The sequence below is a fragment of the Lactuca serriola genome, chromosome 9, assembly GCF_051521515.1.
Source record: "Lactuca serriola cultivar US96UC23 chromosome 9, Lser_US96UC23_V15, whole genome shotgun sequence".
In the NCBI taxonomy this organism is placed as follows: Eukaryota; Viridiplantae; Streptophyta; class Magnoliopsida; order Asterales; family Asteraceae; genus Lactuca; species Lactuca serriola.
In genome coordinates this window covers 94,632,616-94,652,457 of record NC_136416.1, presented here as the reverse complement: position 1 = coordinate 94,652,457, position 19,842 = coordinate 94,632,616, and the positions used below count along the sequence as shown (strand labels likewise).

Sequence of the window (19,842 nt, the reverse complement as noted above, 5' to 3'; positions counted from 1 at the left end):
TTAATCAGAAATTAATTTGGAATTAATTTTAGGATTAAAGGAATTAATTGAAATTGCAGGGACTAAAGATGAAAATGTTCAAAAGTTGAGCATTGAAGCATTCTAGAACCTCCCTTAGAGGTGGGGAACGAAATCTAGAGTGTCCTAGGGTTTCCTTGGGCTCTAAGGGTGCCTTGGAAGCCTTAGGGAGGACGTTAAGGGATTAGGGTTATCTAAGATACACCTGCCTTATCCTAAACCTTCCTTATCACCTATATAAACCCCTATAGGGTTGGATTTCGAAAAAGGCACTCCAAGAGAGGCTTAGATCTGAATTTTCCACTTCCCTTCTCTCTCCATAGTAATCCTTGGTTGCTAGGTTTGTTTGTGAGCCATTAGAGGAGCGACACTTGTGGCGCTTGCTTTCAAAGACAAGAAGATTCAAGATTTAAGTTGTTATTCCAATATAACAACAAGAGGTATGTATTTCATCTTTCTTTGTGAATTTAGAAATCAGAAGCTTGTTAGGTTTCTTCACATGTTCATAATGTTGTATAACTAATAGTGGTAACATAGATCCAACTCTAGGGTTGCATGCACACATAGGATTGTTTGTATAACACCCATCACATGCAACTTCTCAATATCATCAGCTGTCAGAGGAGCTGGACGAGTCTCATCTTGACCCATAAGTTGAGCAGTGGCATCTCTTACAACTATTCTTACAGGAACATGAGCGCCTTCTTTGACAGATCTCCAAATAGCTTCACCTTTCTCTTTAGCTAGTAAAAATCTTTCCATTCTAAATTTCTAGTGATCATATTGTTCCACAACTAGCAATGGGGCATGTGTAGGGCCACCCACGTTGTTTTCAATTTGCATTGAAATCATTTGTTGAGTATTAGAAGCAGCCATTGAGGTTAATATATCTTCAAGAAAAAGTGGTATATAGAAGAACTTTTATCCTTAACACATAAATGGTTGAAACACCAGGGTAATTTCAAACCAACTATAATCTGATCTTATGGATTCAAAGGACAACCGCTCAAGCTCTGTTACCAATTGTGAGAACAAATAGATCTGATGCGCAGGGACAAGGTTTGAAAACTCAAACCTTGAGTGAATGCTTAAGATCAATGTCTGCTTACAAATAAATGTTCTAATCAAGTCTGGATAGACCAGTCAAGTCTGAGTTAATGCATTCAACAAATGAGCAAGCCATAAATGAAGAATGAGAATAAAGATCAAAGTAAAGTTAATAAATGAAGAACAAGAAGAATGTTTGAAGGAATATTCAGAAAGATGAAGTAACTTGAATATAGTTGAAATGAGTGAAAGTAATCTGTCATTGATTTTACAGTGAATGCTCCTATAAAAAGGAGTACATGAAACACGGTACTAACCAATTACAATCAAAGGATTGGATAAAAGAGTTATATCTAACACTCTGAATATCCAAGTTGACAAAAGAGAAAGTCCTATGACTAGTTAAATCAAACAAAAGACAAATTACACTAAATGCATTAAGAAAAAATATTGATTTCGGAACAACAAACATTCCGGACATAAACATCCATTCTGGAATGCCTTCACTTCTCAATCTTCTCACCACCATCTTGACTTCAGGTCCAGACACCAATGACTTCTGGAGCAGACACAACTTTGGAACTGGAGCTTGACTTCAGATTTGGCAAAAGGGATTCAGGATTGCTAGAGGTTCACTTTCAGGTTCCAACAAAATACCATCTTTACACTCACCCTTGCCAATCACTTTCTTCGAAACTAAGTCATGTATAACATAAAATTCATGAAAGAATTTCACAGAACAATTGAGACCCTTTGTTAGTTGACTAACAGATAAGAGGTTGGTTTTGAATGAGGGTAAGTGAAGGACATTTTTCAATTTTAGGTGCTTAGTTAAGAAAGTCTTTCCAACTCCTTCTACTAGCACATTTTCACCGTTAGGAATAGTGATAGTATCATGGGAATGTTTTCACCATTCTGGTAAAATATCAAGATTCCTAACTATGTGTTAAGTAGAATGAGAGTCCACAACCCAACCGTTGGTCAGTTTTGACTTACCATCCATGTTGACCATGGGAGTTTTAGGAGTGGGGCAATCAGTGGAAAACTATTTCACCAATCGTGCATATTGTTCCATGGTGAGGCTTGGTATGGGACTTGAATTGAGACTGACTTGTTCCACCTTTAGTCTAATTTTAGCCTCAATCGATCGACCTTTTCCTTCCCTTTTTGTCTTGAGTTGGCACCATTTCGTATAGCCGATAAGTTCAAAACAACCTTCATATTTGTGCCCATCTTAATTGTGGAACGTGCAACAAATTGCTTCCTCATTCACATTGCGCTGCTTGTACACTTTTCTTCTTCTGTTTTGACTTGAAACATGATCTCTGCTTTTATTCTGTGACTATGCTTGGAATGCAGTGAGTTCTAGAATAGGCTTCTTCACAGAACTTATGGCTCTTTGTTGTTCATCTTCAGCAACTAGGTGTAGGCTATTCCAAGGCTTGGCGTTGTCTTCATGGAGAGAATATGGGGTTTTATGGTCCCGAGCTTGTCTTTAAGACCCATCAAAAACTCATACAACCGATCCTTTTCTTTATTTTCCGACATTCTTTTTTCTATCCACATGTGCACTTAGGTATGGACGATGTCGACTGTATTTCGTACCAAACCCCTCGTAGTTTGTTGTAATACACTGGTATGGAAGCTTTGTCTTGTCGAGTAAGAGTGGGGGTATGTTTTATCTTATATGCCCGAGGGGCACTTTCTTTACCGAAGCGTTCTTCAAGGTCTTCCCATATTTCTATGACATTATTGTAGTACTTGACACTACTTCTGCTTTCTTTCTCCATGGCGGTGGCGAGCCATCCCTTGATCATTGTGTTACACCTTTTCCACATCATTAGATCAGGCATTCCTTCTTCAAGCATCTCCAAAGCTCCATTAACAAAACTGGTTTTGTTTTTTGGCGAAAAGAAAGTTATGCATATCTTCCTTTTGGTCACAATAGTGGTTTTCGTTTAGAAGATCATTAACATGCATTTGCTTTGGATATTCAGATGCATGTGTGTAATAGATAGAGTTAGCATCGATCTTTTTGTCGCTTAAGCCATCCTTGGCGGCGGCGCTCTTTTCTCTAGACTTGTTCATGGTCGTTGGGTTTACAAGCCAGCATTAATAACATGCTCTGATACCATAATAGTTTTCAAAACTTCTTATTATCATTGATAAAAAGTATGGGATATAAATACAATAGATGAGATAAAATAGGAATGGATAATAGCAACAGTAAACTAAGATATCCTTAAATAAGGAATATATATGAATAACTACTGACGTAATCCTTCATTTTCAGACAATTTGTAACCTAGATTTGAAAGAGATCTGGAAATTGGTACTCTTCGCTAAATTCGCACCCTAGATTTGTAGGAGATTTGGAAATCAATGCTAGTTCCGACGGAAAAGAGAGATCGGCTGCACTTTCTAGTTCGAGCAATACTTCATGTTACAACGGTGGTAAGATTAAGATAAGAGAGAAATGAGATGAGACAAAGGGTGTAGTTCTTGATTAAAACTCATGGAAACTCAGGAAGACACATAACACCGAGTTTGGTATTCAATTTGAAAGTTAAGAACAAACAAGACGTGAGATCTCCGATGAGGTCGTTTGACATCAATTCCTTGTTGAAAGTGGGTAGGATAGAGAGACGAGAGAAATAAGATGCAAGAAAAGGTCATGGTTGTTGAAACTCATGGAAAATCAGGAAGATTGGATGGGAAAGTTAATAAGAAGTAAAATGTATTTCCTTTTTTTTTAACTTTTTGGAGATGGGTAAATTTCATTTAAGAAACAAATAATAACAATAACAAACAATTAAAAAATCTGAAAATCTTAATTTAGTCTTTTCATATGGGATTAGGTACCATTCTCGTGACAAAAAAACAAACATTAAGAATTATTTGTGTTCAAATTGAAACTTGGGACTTGATTAAAAATATATATATATATATATATATATATATATATATATATATATATATATATATATATATATATATATATATATATAACCATAAGGACCATTTTTATAATTTACCCTTATTAATGTTTATGGGAAAATGACACTGTAGCACATCAAACTTTTGTCATTTGGCCAATTTGGTCACTAAAGTTTTCTTTTGGTTAATTAAGTCACTAAAGTCGGGTTTTACCTGTAAATTAAGTCATTTTCCCCGATTTTAAACGGTTTCCCAGTTTCCTTCTTATGTGGCTAAGAGATGTCTCAAAAACCCCTTACCTGGACTTCCAACATGGCACCTGACGTGTAAAATTCCTAATTACGCTATTAATTAAAACCACGATTTGGACCTCATTCATTTCTTTCTTACCCATTCGTAAAAAGTCGAAGCAATCACCATCCTTTACAAAATTATGAATGCAATGTTCCAGCTAAGGAACGGACATGTTGGAAGCTCACTAACCCCGACAGACGTTTTTGGAACTGCAACAATAGCTTAGTAAGCTTTGATCTAACTTGATTTGTTAATGCAAGATTTTTTACAGTTTCACTATAAAAAACCCTTACATTATAAAAAAAACCTAAATAATATTGATTATATTGGTTTGTTGTCATGATTTCGTTTCTGAAAGTACATGTACGGTCGCGATTGTTTAAATTGTGGCGTATTGTTAATCATTTTTTATTTTGTGGTTTGTTAAATTGCATTTGGTGATTAGTGATTACGTTTTGATTTTGTATTCATGTGGGTTTGATACAGATAAGACTGAAGAAATGTGATTACTTTGAATGGAAATATGTCGCACTGGAAGAAGGTTACTATAAAAACCTCATCTATTCCATGAAGCAGCAATTGGATTCCAAAGAGGATCTTAGTGTCATAAAAAAATTTAAGGACTATGAATGCGGACTTGGAGTTTCTCCTGAGTAAGGAGAATAGTCTAGTGGAATGCATGGAGAAGGAGATATGTGATTCTAAGAAGAGCATACATATGTACAAGATGTTGGTAGTTGTTCTAGTTCTTGGGTATGTTTGTTGTGTTTTTAAGTTAGCTGATTAGTGTTGGGCTGTGAAGCTTCTGGTGTAAGGTGTATGTATAGGGATGTGAAGGTTTTTTTGTATCTTTTCTAAAGTCAGCCTGAAAGACCCTAACTTTCGTATTTATGAAAGACCCAAACTTTCATACACGACAATATAGTTACTACAAAACATGCTACTTGCATATTTATAAAAACGATATTTTACATTGATAAAGAGATTACAAACTACTGGATACAAACCGACTATTTTAAAGTGTTATATATTACATAACTTCCCAGGATTCTATAGTTTTATAGATATGGGAGTGCAAAATACAATAGTTTCAAACTATTCATAAGCTTCTATCGATACAATAGTTTCAAATTATTCAAAAATCTTCTACCAGTATATAACTATACTGGATGCTTATCTCATGCAATTTGTTAAACATTGAGAGGGTAAGCGGTGACACTTAGTGAGTTCAATAATAGATACAATATAACGTTATGCCATATATACTTTAATATGTCAGAAGCAAAGAGGAACAAGGAACAACAAGGGTATATGTGAATGATGTGACAAACATTCCATATCAATCATTGATTTGATTTAAAGATATACAATCAATGAGACATAATAATTTCCATGCTTGATATACATCAATAAAGCTTAGGCCCAAACAGCGCAGAAGATATACAACTTTGGATTAACATTTTGGTAGATTTCAGGCTTAAAGCCCTATCTAACCTTCTGCCAATACCATAGAATAGAATTCATTCTCTTACGGAGACATGTTCTACATGGCCAGAAGCTACATACCAGTACCAACGTGAATCTAAGTCCTTTCACTGATCACATGGTCAAAGGTATTTCTTTGCTATTAAAAATAGCAAATAAAAATAACCCAGGAAAATAACCCAGAATAATAACGTTGAAAAGCACGTAGTACATATAACACATAACATACAATTGTTCCTATATATTAAACTCACCATGAAATAACCGGGGGCTAAAATATTAATTTGGGCAGTACTTCGGCTCTAAATATGACTTACGTCGTTGAAAACCGGGAGTTTTCTTGAAAATCGGGCTCTGCGAAGGTAGAGCTTCGAAACCGAAAAGATTAATTTTTCGGGCTTCTCGGGAGTCTCGGGGCGTGTTTCGGGCTTTGGAATCGGTACCGGGGCTTCGGGGGATGTCGGGATAGTAAAAGTATTGAAAAATGGTGAAAAAGTGTGAAATTTCCAAAGTTAGCCGAGAGGGTTCGCACCCCTTATATAGGGCCGAGGTTCGGATCCGAATCGAAGGGAAGAGGGCACGTGTATGCGAGGCTCGGACCAGGTGACAGCAGGGCGAGGCTTCAGGTGCGAGGGTCAGAACAGCTGGCTCGCAAATGGTAGCTTCGGATTGGACCCAACTTTGGTCCAATGGGAGGATGACACGAGGGTCGGATCACGTGTGGCATGCGAGGATCACGTGGCCTTCCAGACATCTGTGCGACACGCGTCGCTTCTCGGGCATTGCCACGCAGCAGCTTCGAACACGTGGCCAACTCCGAGCGAGGGTGACGTGGCAATCACTATTCATGCGAAATTTCTCGAAAAATGTGTCAAATCTTGTAAAAATCATAACTTCCTCATACGAAGTCAGATTCAAACGGTCTTTATATGAAAGTTGATTATTTTCACGAGTTCTACAACTTTCATTTAGATTATTAAGGCTAAAAATTAGTTTATCGAAAACTAAATTTTTATGCGACAAAGTATTTTCTGGTTTATCACGGATCTTCATTTGGTCATAACTTCTTTGTTATAACTCGGATTTCGACGAGGTTTTCGCCTAAATGTTTCTAATGAGATTATCTACAACTTTCAATAATAAAATTTTACTTATTCCAAATTTTATATTTTCGCTAAATTTTATTATTTGGCTTTGAATTGAAATCTCATAAGACTTCCAATATTTTATGAGTGATTCTAAACATAGTTTTACTTCATTTCTAGTAAAAACTATCTGTTAGAACTCAACATTCAATTTCACTTAATATTTCATAATATTATTTACTTAAAACACGATTTCAAAACGTGTATGTTACAAATAACTCCTCCTTTTGAGGATTTCATCCCCGAAATTACATCGATTAAACTAAATGGGGATATCTTGCTCTTATCTCATTCTTATTTTCCCAAGTATAATTTGGGCCTCAATGGTGTTTCCACTTGACAAGCACCAACTCCACTTCTTTATTACGTAGATTAGTTGCTCTTTCGTTCACGATCTCTTCCGGCTCTTCTACATATCTTAACTTATTATCCAATTTCACTTTGGATAATGGAACTGTCTCATCATTGATGCTCAAGCATTTGCACAGATAGCTCACATGAAACATATCATGAATACCTGCCAAATCTTCAGGTAATTCTAAGCGGTATGCTTGCTTTCCAATTCTCTGGATGATTTTGAAAGGACCAACAAATCTAGGACTTAACTTTCCTTTCTTCCCAAATCTCATAAGGCCTTTCCATGGAGATACCTTCAGCATCACGAAATCACCCACTTGGAATTCTATGGGTCGTCTTCTCTTTTCTGTATAGGACTTCTGTCGATCCTGGGCCGCTTTCATTCTTTCTCGTACGATTTGAATTTTGTCGGTGGTGTCTTGAATCATTTCAGGGCCTCCAAGGATCTTCTGTCCTATGTCTCGCCAACATAATGGAGTACGACATTTGCGACCATATAATGCTTCATATGGTGGCATTTTGATTGAAGCGTGGTAACTATTATTATATGAGAATTCGACAAGAGGTAAGTATTTATTCCAGTTACCACCGAACTCCAAAACACATGCACGAAGCATATCTTCTACTGTTTTGATTGTTCTCTCCGTTTGACCATCTGTCTAGGGATGATAAGCTGTGCTGAGAGCAACTCGAGATCCTAATTCACGTTGCATACTTCCCCAAAAGTGAGAAGTGAAGCGAGTATCACGATCGGAAATGATCTTTAGTGGCACACCATGTCTTGCCACCATTTCATCCAAGTATACTTGTGCGTATTTCTCCATTGGGGCCGTTTCACGCATGGCAAGAAAATGAGCGCTTTTAGTCAGGCAGTCGACAATTACCCAAACGCTATCATGCTGTCTAGCAGTCTTTGGCAATTTGGTAATGAAATCCAGGGACAATTCCTCCTATTTCCATACAGGAACACTAAGACTTTCTGGGGTTCCATAAGGCTTTTGGTGCTCTGCTTTGACTTGTTAGCATACTAATCATTCCTGTACATATCTTCCAATGTCTCTCTGTAATCCAGGCCACCAATAATCAGCTCTTACATCATAGTACATTTTACTTGTACCAGGATGGATTAACAGTTTAGATTTATGGGCTTCATCTAAAATCCTCTGTCTCAATCCACCAATCTTTGGAATCCACAGCCGATTCTTGAATACTTATAATCCTCGCGGATCATCAAGTAGAGCATCATTATAATGTATCATCCCTTCTTTCTTCACATTTTCTGGCTTTAGGGCCTCTTCTTGCCATTTCTCTAATTCATCTAAAATAGTGAATTTTACTGTAGTATGAGTAATGGCATAACACACACTATTGCGATAAACTTTTCTACTAAGTGCATCAGCAACCACGTTAGCTTTTCCAGGATGATATAGGATTTCACAATCATAATCTTTGATCAGCTCCATGGCTCGTTGTTGTCTCATATTCAAAGTTTCCTGACTGAATATGTACTTGAGACTTTTGTGGTCGGTAAATAATTGGCACTTTGTACCAAAAAGATAATGCCTCCAAAGTTTTAGAGCAAATACCACTGCAGCGAGTTCGAGATCATGAGTGGGATAATTATTTTCATAATCTTTTAGTTGTCTTGAGGCATAGGCTATCACTTTGCCACATTGCATCAACACACAACCGAGTCCCAATCTTGAAGCATCGTTATATACGGAGAAGCCATCATCACCTTCTGGGAGTGATGAGATTGGAGCATGAGTCAAAAGATCTTTTAGAGTTGAGAAAGCTCTTTCTTGGGTTTCACCCCATTCGAACTTCACTTCATTCTGTGTAAGACTCGTGAGAGGTACGGCTATACGAGAAAAGTCTTTAATGAATCTCCGGTAATATCCCGCGAGACCTAAGAAACTACGAATTTCAGAAGCATTACGAGGCACTTCCTAATTTTGAATGGCTTCGATTTTGATAGAATCTACGGATACACCATCACTAGAAATAACATGGCCGAGAAATTGAACTTGGCGAAGCCAAAATTCACATTTCGAGAATTTAGCATACAGTTTCTCCTTTCGAAGAAGTTCCAATACCGCACGAATATGAATGGCATGATCAACTTCAGACTTAGAATAGATTAGAATATCATCAATGAATACGATGACTGATTTATCGAGCATTGGGCGGCATACCCGATTCATCATATCCATGAATATAGTCGGAGCGTTTGTTAAACCAAACGGCATAACAAGGAATTCATAATGCCCATATCGAGTACGAAAAGCAGTCTTCGGTACATCCTGCTCGTGAACTTTCAACTGATGATAGCCAGATCTTAAATCAATTTTTGAGAAATAGCTAACACCCTGAAGTTGATCGAACAAATCGGCGATGCAAGGTAGTGGGTACTTGTTCTTGATAGTCACCTTATTCAACTCACGATAATCAATGCACATCCGCATCGATCCATCTTTCTTCTTGACAAACAGTACCGGAGCACCCCAGGGAGAGGTACTCGGTCGAATGAAACCCTTTTCAAGTAGTTCTTGCAGTTGGATCATCATTTCTTTCATCTCCGTTGGCGCAAGACAATAAGGAGTCTTTGCAATTGGAGCAGCACCAGGCACAAGGTCAATTCGGAATTCTACTTGCCTATCCGGAGGCAGGCCAGGCAAGTCATCGGGGAAAACGTCAGGATATTCGTTAACAACTAGAACATCATTTACAATTTTCTTCTCCTCTTTTGAGACATCAACTGTGTAAGCCAGATAGATAGAACACCCTTTCGATATGAATTTACGAGCTTTGAGGAAAGAGATTATTTTTAAGAGTCTTTGATCACCGTAGACATAGATAGGATTCTCCCCTTCAATAGGAATGTGTACAATCTTTTCATAGCACAAGAGTTCTGCGTGGTTCTTTGATAACCAATCCATGCCGAGAATAATATCAACGTTGGGCAAGGAGATAGGGATCAAGTTAGCGAGAAATGTATAGCCTTCAATTTCTATAACACAATCCATATAGACTTTATCAGCAAGTAATGATATACTTCCCGCAGTATCTACGTGAAATGGTTGCGCGAGTACAAAGCAAGCAATTTGAAAGGAATGCGCAAATTCGTAAGATACAAAAGAATCTGAGGCACCAGAATCAAATAAGATGTGAGCAGGTCTAGAGTTGACAAGAAATGTACCCGTCACAACATTCGGGTCCTCGCGTGCCTCCTCTGAGGTAATCTGGAATGCACGACCCCTAGCTTTTGGCACCTCCTCCTTTTTATTTGGAGTACCCTTTGATTGTTGAACAGGGACTTGGCTTCTCGCCGGTTATTGAACAGAAGCTTGACTTCCCGTTATCTGACTAGTAAGAGTAGGGCAAAAACGCTTCTTGTGGCCAGTAATACCACATACATAGCAAGTAACATCCTTTCTTGGGCAAGCTGGCTTTATATGACCCTTTTCTCTGCATCCATAACAGACAATGGATTCCATGTCTATTTTTCATTGGCCCGGATGATTCCTTCCACAAATACGACATGAAGGCGATTGCATAGAAAAAGATTATGATCTACCGCGTCCACGAGAGACACTTTGAGTTTGAACTTGATTACCAGGTTCAGTCCGAATGGATTGAGCTGGTAGAAAAGAAGAAACAGGAACAGTTCTTTCAGTACGTGGATACTTTGGAGCAGTAACAGTGGCACCACGTATTTCTAAGTCATGCTCACATCTTCGAGCATATTCAACGGCTTTATCGAATGACAGAACTTCTCGATTGGCAACGAAATCATGGATCTCATGTCGTAGTCCCTCCATGAATAACTGAATTTTCTCGTCTTCAGTTGGAATATACTTTGTAGCAAACCTTGCTCTTTGATTAAACTGAGTTTCATACTCATTCATAGTCATTCCTCTTTGTTTAAGCTCGAGGAATTCCTTCTCCAATATCCTCCTCATGTCTAGAGGACAATACTTCTCTAGCAAACGAGTTTTAAACATTTCCCAAGCTAAATTCTCCTGGTCAAACCCGTTGAGAGCTTCATATTTTGCTTCCCATCAGACCAAGGCTTCTCCGATGAGCATTGTGGAAGCATAGTTAGCCTTGTCTTCATTATCCACATGAGAAATACGAAACACTTTCTCTGTGTTCTGGATCCAAGTAAGAACAATAATGGGATTGAGAACACCAGAAAACTCTGTAGCACCACTACTCTTGAAATCATTGAACGAGGGACGCTTCACCTCTCCTTTTGAAGATTCTCCAGTGGCTTTCTCTTTTCCCTTATCATCATTCTTTTTGTGTTCTTCGAGAGTCTGTCGAATAACACAGGTAAGTTTACCCAAGAGTCGCTCCTCATGAGGAGATACTGGAGTATTCACTTCCTCGGTTTGAGGACCTCCACCAACCTCAGGGGTATAGCTACTAACCTGTCCAGCCATTGCTCTGCAATACGGAGTAACATTGTATTTTAGAATATTAGGGTTTATTATTACCTAATACTTTTACTCATGTATTTCCTATGGTTTGTATCCCTATACTTACAATGATTTAGTTCATATATTGAACTTCCAATAGTTTAAGTCTAAATACCAATCCGTGGAATTTAGTTCACTCAAACTACTGCTCTGATACCATGATTGAAAGACCCTAACTTTCGTATTTATGAAAGACCCAAACTTTCATACACGACAATATAGTTACTCCAAAACATGCTACTTGCATATTCATAAAAACGATATTTTACATTGATAAAGAGATTACAAACTACTGGATACAAACCGACGATTTTAAAGTGTTATATATTACATAACTTCCCAGGATTCTATAGTTTTATAGATATGGGAGTGCAAAATACAATAGTTTCAAACTATTCATAAGCTTCTATCGATACAATAGTTTCAAACTATTCAAAAATCTTCTACCAGTAAATAACTATACTGGATGCTTATCTCCTGCAATTTGTTAAACATTGAGAGGGTAAGCGGTGACACTTAGTGAGTTCAATAATAGATACAATATAACGTTATGCCATATATACTTTAATATGTCAGAAGCAAAGAGGAACAAGGAACAACAAGGGTATATGTGAATGATGTGACAAACATTCCATATCAATCATTGATTTGATTTAAAGATATACAATCAATGAGACATAACAATTTCCATGCTTGATATACATCAATAAAGCTTTGGCCCAAACGGCGCAGAAGATATACAACTTCGGATTAACATTTTGGTAGATTTCAGGCTTAAAGCCCTATCTAACCTTCTGCCAATACCATAGAATAGAATTCATTCTCTTACGGAGACATGTTCTACATGGCCAGAGGCTACATACCAGTACCAACATGAATCTAAGTCCTTTCACTGATCACATGGTCAAAGGTATTTCTTTGCTATTAAAAATACCAAATAAAAATAACCTGGAATAATAACGCTGAAAAACACGTAGTACATATAACACATAACATAGAATTGTTCCTATATATTAAACTCACCGTGAAATAACCGGGGTCTAAAATATTAATTTGGGCAGTACTTTGGCTCTAAATATGACTTTCGTCGTTGAAAACCGGGAGTTTTCTTGAAAACCGGGCTCTGCGAAGGTAGAGCTTCGAAACCGAAAAGATAAATTTTTCGGGCTTCTCGGGAGTCTCGGGCCGTGTTTCAGGCTTTGGAATCAGTACCGGGGCTTCGGGGGATGTCGGGATAGTAAAAGTATTGAAAAATGGTGAAAAAGTGTGAAATTTCCAAAGTTAGCCGAGAGGGTTCGCACCCCTTATATAGGGCCGAGGTTCGGATCCGAAGCGAAGGGAAGAGGGCATGTGTATGCGAGGCTCGGACCAGGTGACAGCAGGGCGAGGCTTCGGGTGCGAGGGTCGGAACAGCTGGCTCGCAAATGGTAGCTTCGGATTGGACCCAACTTCGGTCTAATGGGAGGATGACACGAGGGTCGGATCACGTGTGGCATGCGAGGATCACGTGGCCTTCCAGACATCTGTGCGACACGCGTCGCTTCTCGGGCATTGCCACGCAGCAGCTTCGAACACGTGGCCAACTCCGAGCGAGGGTGACGTGGCAATCACTATTCATGCGAAATTTCTCGAAAAATGTGCCAAATCTTGTAAAAATCATAACTTCCTCATACGAAGTCAGATTCAAACGGTTTTTATATGAAAGTTGATTATTTTCACGAGTTCTACAACTTTCATTTAGATTATTAAGGCTAAAAGTTAGTTTATCGAAAACTAAATTTTATGCGACAAAGTATTTTCCGGATTTATCACGGATCTTCGTTTGGTCATAACTGTTCGTTATAACTCGGATTTCGACGAGGTTTTCACCTAAATGTTTCTAATGAGATTATCTACAACTTTCAATAATAAAATTTTACTTATTCCAAATTTTATATTTTCGCTAATTTTATTATTTGGCTTTGAATTGGAATCTCATAAGACTTCCAATATTTTATGAGTGATTCTAAACATAGTTTTACTTCATTTCTAGTAAAAACTATTTGTTAGAACTCAACATTCAATTTCACTTAATATTTCATAATATTATTTACTTAAAACACGATTTCAAAACGTGTATGTTACACAGCCTAAAGTGGTATTGTGTTGTATTTTGTATCTTTTTTAAAATCCCAATGAAAGTACCAATTGTATAACTGGAATTGAAATGTTTATGTGGATAATGGAATGGAATTGTTAATGCTATTGGAAGGAAACATGCATGTATGGTTTTCATTTCCCTATATTAATATTATTATATTGGTTGCAGTAGTCCATGTGAAAGTACCAATTGTATGGGGAATATTTGCAGTTAATACATAGTGGATGTTTTATAATTGAGGAAATGCGACCTTTCAACCCATTAAAGTAACATATCTGGTACCATATGCCACATTGGCATTCATGCACATAATTCCAAACTATTTCATGTAGAATATATAAACAGCCATCACCTTTTCTTATAGCTAAACACATTGAAAGACAACATACTTCAATTAACTTAAAATGGCAACTCACTATCATAGTTCCCAAAACCTTTCACAAAAACAAAGTGAAAATTAACATCATCCTAATAGACTTACATTAAATCCATATTACACAAACACAAAGTGAAATACACAAACCATAACACCCTACCCTAATCAATTATAAGAGCTTTTCCCTTGGAATTTCCTGGATCATCAACACCACCGACTGTCTTTCCTAATTTGATCTTCAATATTCTCTCTGACTTTCTTCTCCTTATCCTCTTCAAAATATATGAAATTGCTCTAACCTGCTGCACTTGCACATTAGGAACCTCAACAGCTTCCTCAACCACAACATTAACTAGACCCTGACCATCTTCAACCACACCATTACCTTGACCCTGACCACCTTTAACATTTTCAACCTCAAAATTAGCTTAACCCTGACCACCTTCAACATTTTCAACCTCAACATTAGATTGACCCTAAACACCTTCAACATTTTCAACCTCAACATTAGCTTGACCCTGACCACCTTCAATATTTTCAACCTCGACATCCTCACCAACAAAACCCTCGGCTTCATAACTTCTAGGAGGAGTCACTTGCATATACTGACCATAACCCATGCACTACTAGATTCAGAATCATTAGGAGTAGCTTGGAAATCATTTTGAGTAGTATCCACCAGAATTAGAGTCAATTCAACATCATCATGTTGTTGAGGTTCACTTATATTAGCCTACATTAGAGGATATAATTATGTAAGTGGATAAGCATATGTAAATAACTTTAAATAGAAAATGGTTTTACCTGTCTTGCTTTTTCTCCTTAGACAAAGTTTTTGTTTCTTGTTTTTCCTCTCATGTAAATCTTGGGGTCTTCTTTGTGGTCAAGTAGCCTTATTGTGACCTATCTCCTTGTATATATTGCATTTAATTTCCTTTCCTGCCTTAGACACCTTGTGTTTTCCTTTATTCTCTTTAGTGGATTTCTTTAGAAATAGTACTTCAAGATCCATTACGTGTACAAGGCCTTTTGTTCTTCTTAGCATCTGTTATTTTGGCACAAATATTTTTGGTTCTTAAAAAGAAACAGTTTGAGAAGGTTCAATTGTCCGAAATGAATTTCTAGACTTGCGGATTTATCGACTCAAGTTTGTAAAAAGAACCAATTTTTTTAGCAATTATGATTAACTATGATAAAAAAAAAAGTAAATTTCTAAAAATCCTTTTGTTTGTTTATATTCTTTTTCTACGAGATGCCGTGAATTCCTTGTACCATATTCCTAGCCACAGTATGTAGATTGTGAAGAGGTTACTTTTTTATTACTATTAATACTATCACTATTCTTCTTACTAGTAGTTGGCCTACCAGACATCTTTCTACTAAAGGTTGTGGTGTTATACATGTTGTCCACATAGGCTTCTACATCCCTATTAAGATAGGATATGCTTGTTACTGAATGATCACATCCATATCTATTCAATTGCCATAACCTACATGAACATGTTTTCTTTTTCTAATTCCACCTGATATGCATCTACTGCCCCCCAACCTCAAACTGGTTTAATCCACTAGGCAGTACCTGATAATGCCTCTGGAACTTCTTAAGCAAATTCACCTTATCCCTTATCTCTGGACAAATATGATTTCCCTATTGTTGTCCCTTCAACTTCATGTTGTACAATCTGTCCATCATGTACAATCTTATTTCCTCAAACGTGGTGATTATGTGCTTCTTCCTGGCATCTACTATCACAACATTAAAACTCTAAGAGAAGCCATTCTTAACTGCATCATAACACCTTCCAGGTTGAAAGAAAGCTCTACACCAGGTTTTTGGATCTTTGTCATGAGATATTGATGGGCATCTAGGTTCAATGTCTTAATTTCCTTCATCACAACTTTAAAAGCATTCTCAGTTGTAGTTTTGATGCTCTCCAAAACAATGTATAGCATATGGCCCCATTAAATCTCTTCTGCAAATTTTGGCAAATATGTCTAGCATACTGCCTGTACTCTACATATGGCAACAACTCCTTAACAAACTCTATCAAACCCTGTAAAAAGAACAAGATTTAAACCAAATAGTGTAAATTAAGTACACTTGAATTACAATGTAATAAACTAACCTTATGTTGGTCTGACATTAGACTGAATTCATTTCCTAAATTCAAGAGTAGATCCTCAATGAGAAGTTCCAAAAAACACTTCCAATTCAGCTTGTTCTCCACACATACCATAGCCCAAGCAATAGGATGTATCTTTTCATTTGCATCCTTCCCAACGGCACAAAGCAATTCCCCCTTACAAACACCTTTCAAAAAACAGCCATCAAGACATATTATCCTTCTACATCCTTCTATCCAACCTTGTTTGATTCCTTGAAAACAAACATAGAACTTGCTGAAATACTTCTTTCCATCTGGACCGGTCTCCACATCTAATTTTACAGTTGACCCATGATTAGTCCTCAAAATCTCATGACCATAGCCTACCATAATGTTCAACAAGACTACCTTCAATAAGTTTTAGTGCATACTTCTTTGCTCTCCTGCATTGGCCCATACTAACTTAGATACCAAATTTTGTCATTACCTTTACCCTAAGCTTCCTTACACTCAATTTTTGACTCTACACAATTTCTCTGGTATAATGACTCCCAATCCATGCATATATCACTAGTGACCCTAACTTGAAGTTCCTAGCATAATTATGATCGGCTTTTAGTGACTTGATTTGGAAACTTTGTTCATCACTCATCCAAGAAGCTCATAGTCTAAATGTGCAAGCACCCTTACTACACCTAACCAAAAGTCTTTTCCTATCATTTTTTCAAAACAAAGTTGATATCCATTAGCCATTGCATAGTTGCACAACATTGATTTAACTTGGGTTGGATCCTTAAATCTCATTCCAAGAATTGGTTTTTGTTTTTTCCAGTGTATCAACTCATTAAAAATTAAATGCATGGGTGGTTCATCATCATCTACAATGTTGTTATCCTCACCCTCATCAACACATAACTTACTCAGAAAAGGGTCATTTGATGTCCTATTCATAATAACTACATCCTCGTTAAATTCCACATTCCCATTCCTAAGTTCATTTATATTATCCTTATTTTCACCATCAATACAAGACTCATGATCATCATCATCAAACCACCCATCTACTCCCACTCCAACATGATCGACATAAACAAAAATTATACCATCTGTTCCATAAACATCAAATATAAAAGCAGTGAATTCCACATCATCTGAAATGGGATTAAGCCCATCCATCAAGGAAAGGCCTGGTTCACACTACTACATCTTTTTAACGTCCTCATGCATGAAACGTTCAAAGAAAGTGACACACTCAGAAAATGTCACTGAAGAAAAATCAACATCATTAAACATGGTTTTGACACCACCAAGTGTAAGAGAAATGATTTCGAGTAAATACCCTCTGATAGTTGAGTTCCACCATCGCAAATAGTCTATTAGGGTCCAGTTGTGTCATTCCACCGAATGCTTTGATTCTTCAGCTTAACCACAAATATCCTTGAAAAACCCTAGCTCAATTTCATGTTTTGGTAATAAATGAAGAACACAGGTCGACGGGTGAAGCAAGTGAGTTGAAGTATCGAGTTTTATATCATTAATTGACGTGGCAAATCCTACGTGTAATCTGCTTACTACATAAACTAACTATTAAATCTAAGTTATTTACACCTAGACAAAGTCAATCGGGAAACCGTTTAAAATCGGAGAAAATGACTTAATTGACAGGTAAAACCCGACTTTAGTGACTTAATTGACCAAAAAAACTTTAGTGACAAAATTGGCCAAATGACAAAAGTTTAATGTGCTACATTATCATTTTTCCAATGCTTATTAGTATTTCATTATCTAACTTGTCATATAAATTTTGTTTGAACTTAAAATATTTGTTAAAATAATTTTGGTTCAACTTAAATATTATTAAAATAATTGCCATTGAGGACTCTAGTTTATTCGAAGTTAAATGAAAAATTATTCTACAAATCAGTTTTATAGTGATTTTAAAATGATAGAATATCACTAAAATTATTATTTGATGGTAGCTGGTATTTTATCATGACATAAGAAGGAGTATTATTATTTGTTTATTTAGTTATGTACCCACATAAATGTGATATGTGTTTTCCTTGAAGATAATAACGTTAGAAGTCAATTATATGAACCCCGTACCAACCGCCCATTTCCAAATAAAGTAACAATGATAAGTTGCACCACGTTATTTATTGAATTATTAGTTACTGGTTTTTTTTATACCAATTTCAAATTTTTTCAACGGCGAAAAATTTATTAAAAAACTAGCAAGAAGTAAGAGAAGAATTACATCAAAATTATGACAACATAGGATTTGAAGCCAAGAGTTCCAAGTGACCTTTCCTACATCTATTACTAATCCAAAAAAAATGCTCTATAAACAATATCATCAAAAAACATAGATTTAGAAAGGTTATCCGCTCCAAAAGTAGTGGAATTTTGAAATTCCAAATGCACCAAAAAGTAGTCATAACCACTGCATCAAACGCTTGTCGTTGACCTTTTCTCATAGAAATAGAATCCGACCACGATAACAGAGAATGAACTGAGATTTGTCCCGTCACATAGATACCCCACCAAATAGCAATATATCTCCAAATCATAAAAAGACCACTGTAACCTACGAATAAATGCTCAATAGTTTGTTTCCACACTGCTATAACAAATGGGGCGAATAATCGACTCTACCATAATCCCTCTCTGAGAAAGTCTCTCTCTAGTGGGAATACTAAGTAGTTGAATCCTCCATATAAGAATATTAATCTTAATGGGAAACCAATTATTTCGAATGGTCTCTTCACCACCTGTAAAAAGCAAAGTACCGTCAATAAAGCCACGAGTAGAAGAATCAGGTATCGACTGAAGCTGGATATTCTGAGCAATTGTAAGTAACCCATCCGACTGCTCCTGCTTAACTCCACTTCTAGGATCATGTCTTAGAGTAGTCATGTCCCAAGCCTTGGACATCTGATTATTGACAGTAAGACGTCTAAAAGTATCCAAAGCATGAATCCTATGAAAATTTGTGGCAAGTGGCTCTTCCCCCATCCAAATGTCTTTCCAAAAAGACATGTGGCGACCATCCCTAATCCGAGTAGGACATAGAGACCAAATATCAATATCTCTGCCTTTAAGTTGACCGAGCATAAGAATAAAACCATTCTAAGGATATGTACCAACTCTAGTTGTGATCAAGGATCTGCAACCACCATCATAGCCATACAAAGATTTAATAAGACGAACCTACAATAGATTGGGGTAGTGATGAAATCTCCACCATCAACGAATCATCATAACCCTATTAAACGAGTAAAGGCTCCCAACTCCTAAACCTCCTCTTTAGCTACTAAAACATTATCCCATCTAACCCAGTGCATATGTCTCTCATCCAGCTCTGCTCCCCAAAAAAACCTATCCATCAAAGCCACTAAAGAAGACAAAACCAAAATAGGAGTAAGGAAGTTAGACATCAAGTAACTGCCTAACGAAC

At 36.9% G+C, this 19,842-nt stretch overlaps 1 protein-coding gene across 1 annotated transcript; it reads right to left on the bottom strand.

The window, feature by feature from the left end:
* Window positions 1–18,986: 18,986 nt before the first annotated feature.
* Window positions 18,987–19,424, bottom strand: LOC145075948 (uncharacterized). Its single transcript, XM_079022004.1, has one exon. It carries the CDS (start codon window positions 19,422–19,424, stop codon window positions 18,987–18,989), a length of 438 nt encoding a protein of 145 aa, XP_078878130.1.
* Between the last annotated feature and the right edge of the window lie 418 nt (window positions 19,425–19,842).

Coding starts and splice junctions, on each gene's coding strand:
- LOC145075948 (XM_079022004.1), bottom strand. CDS start 19,424: ATGTCTTTTTGGAAAGACATTTGGATGGGGGAAGAGCCACTTGCCACA.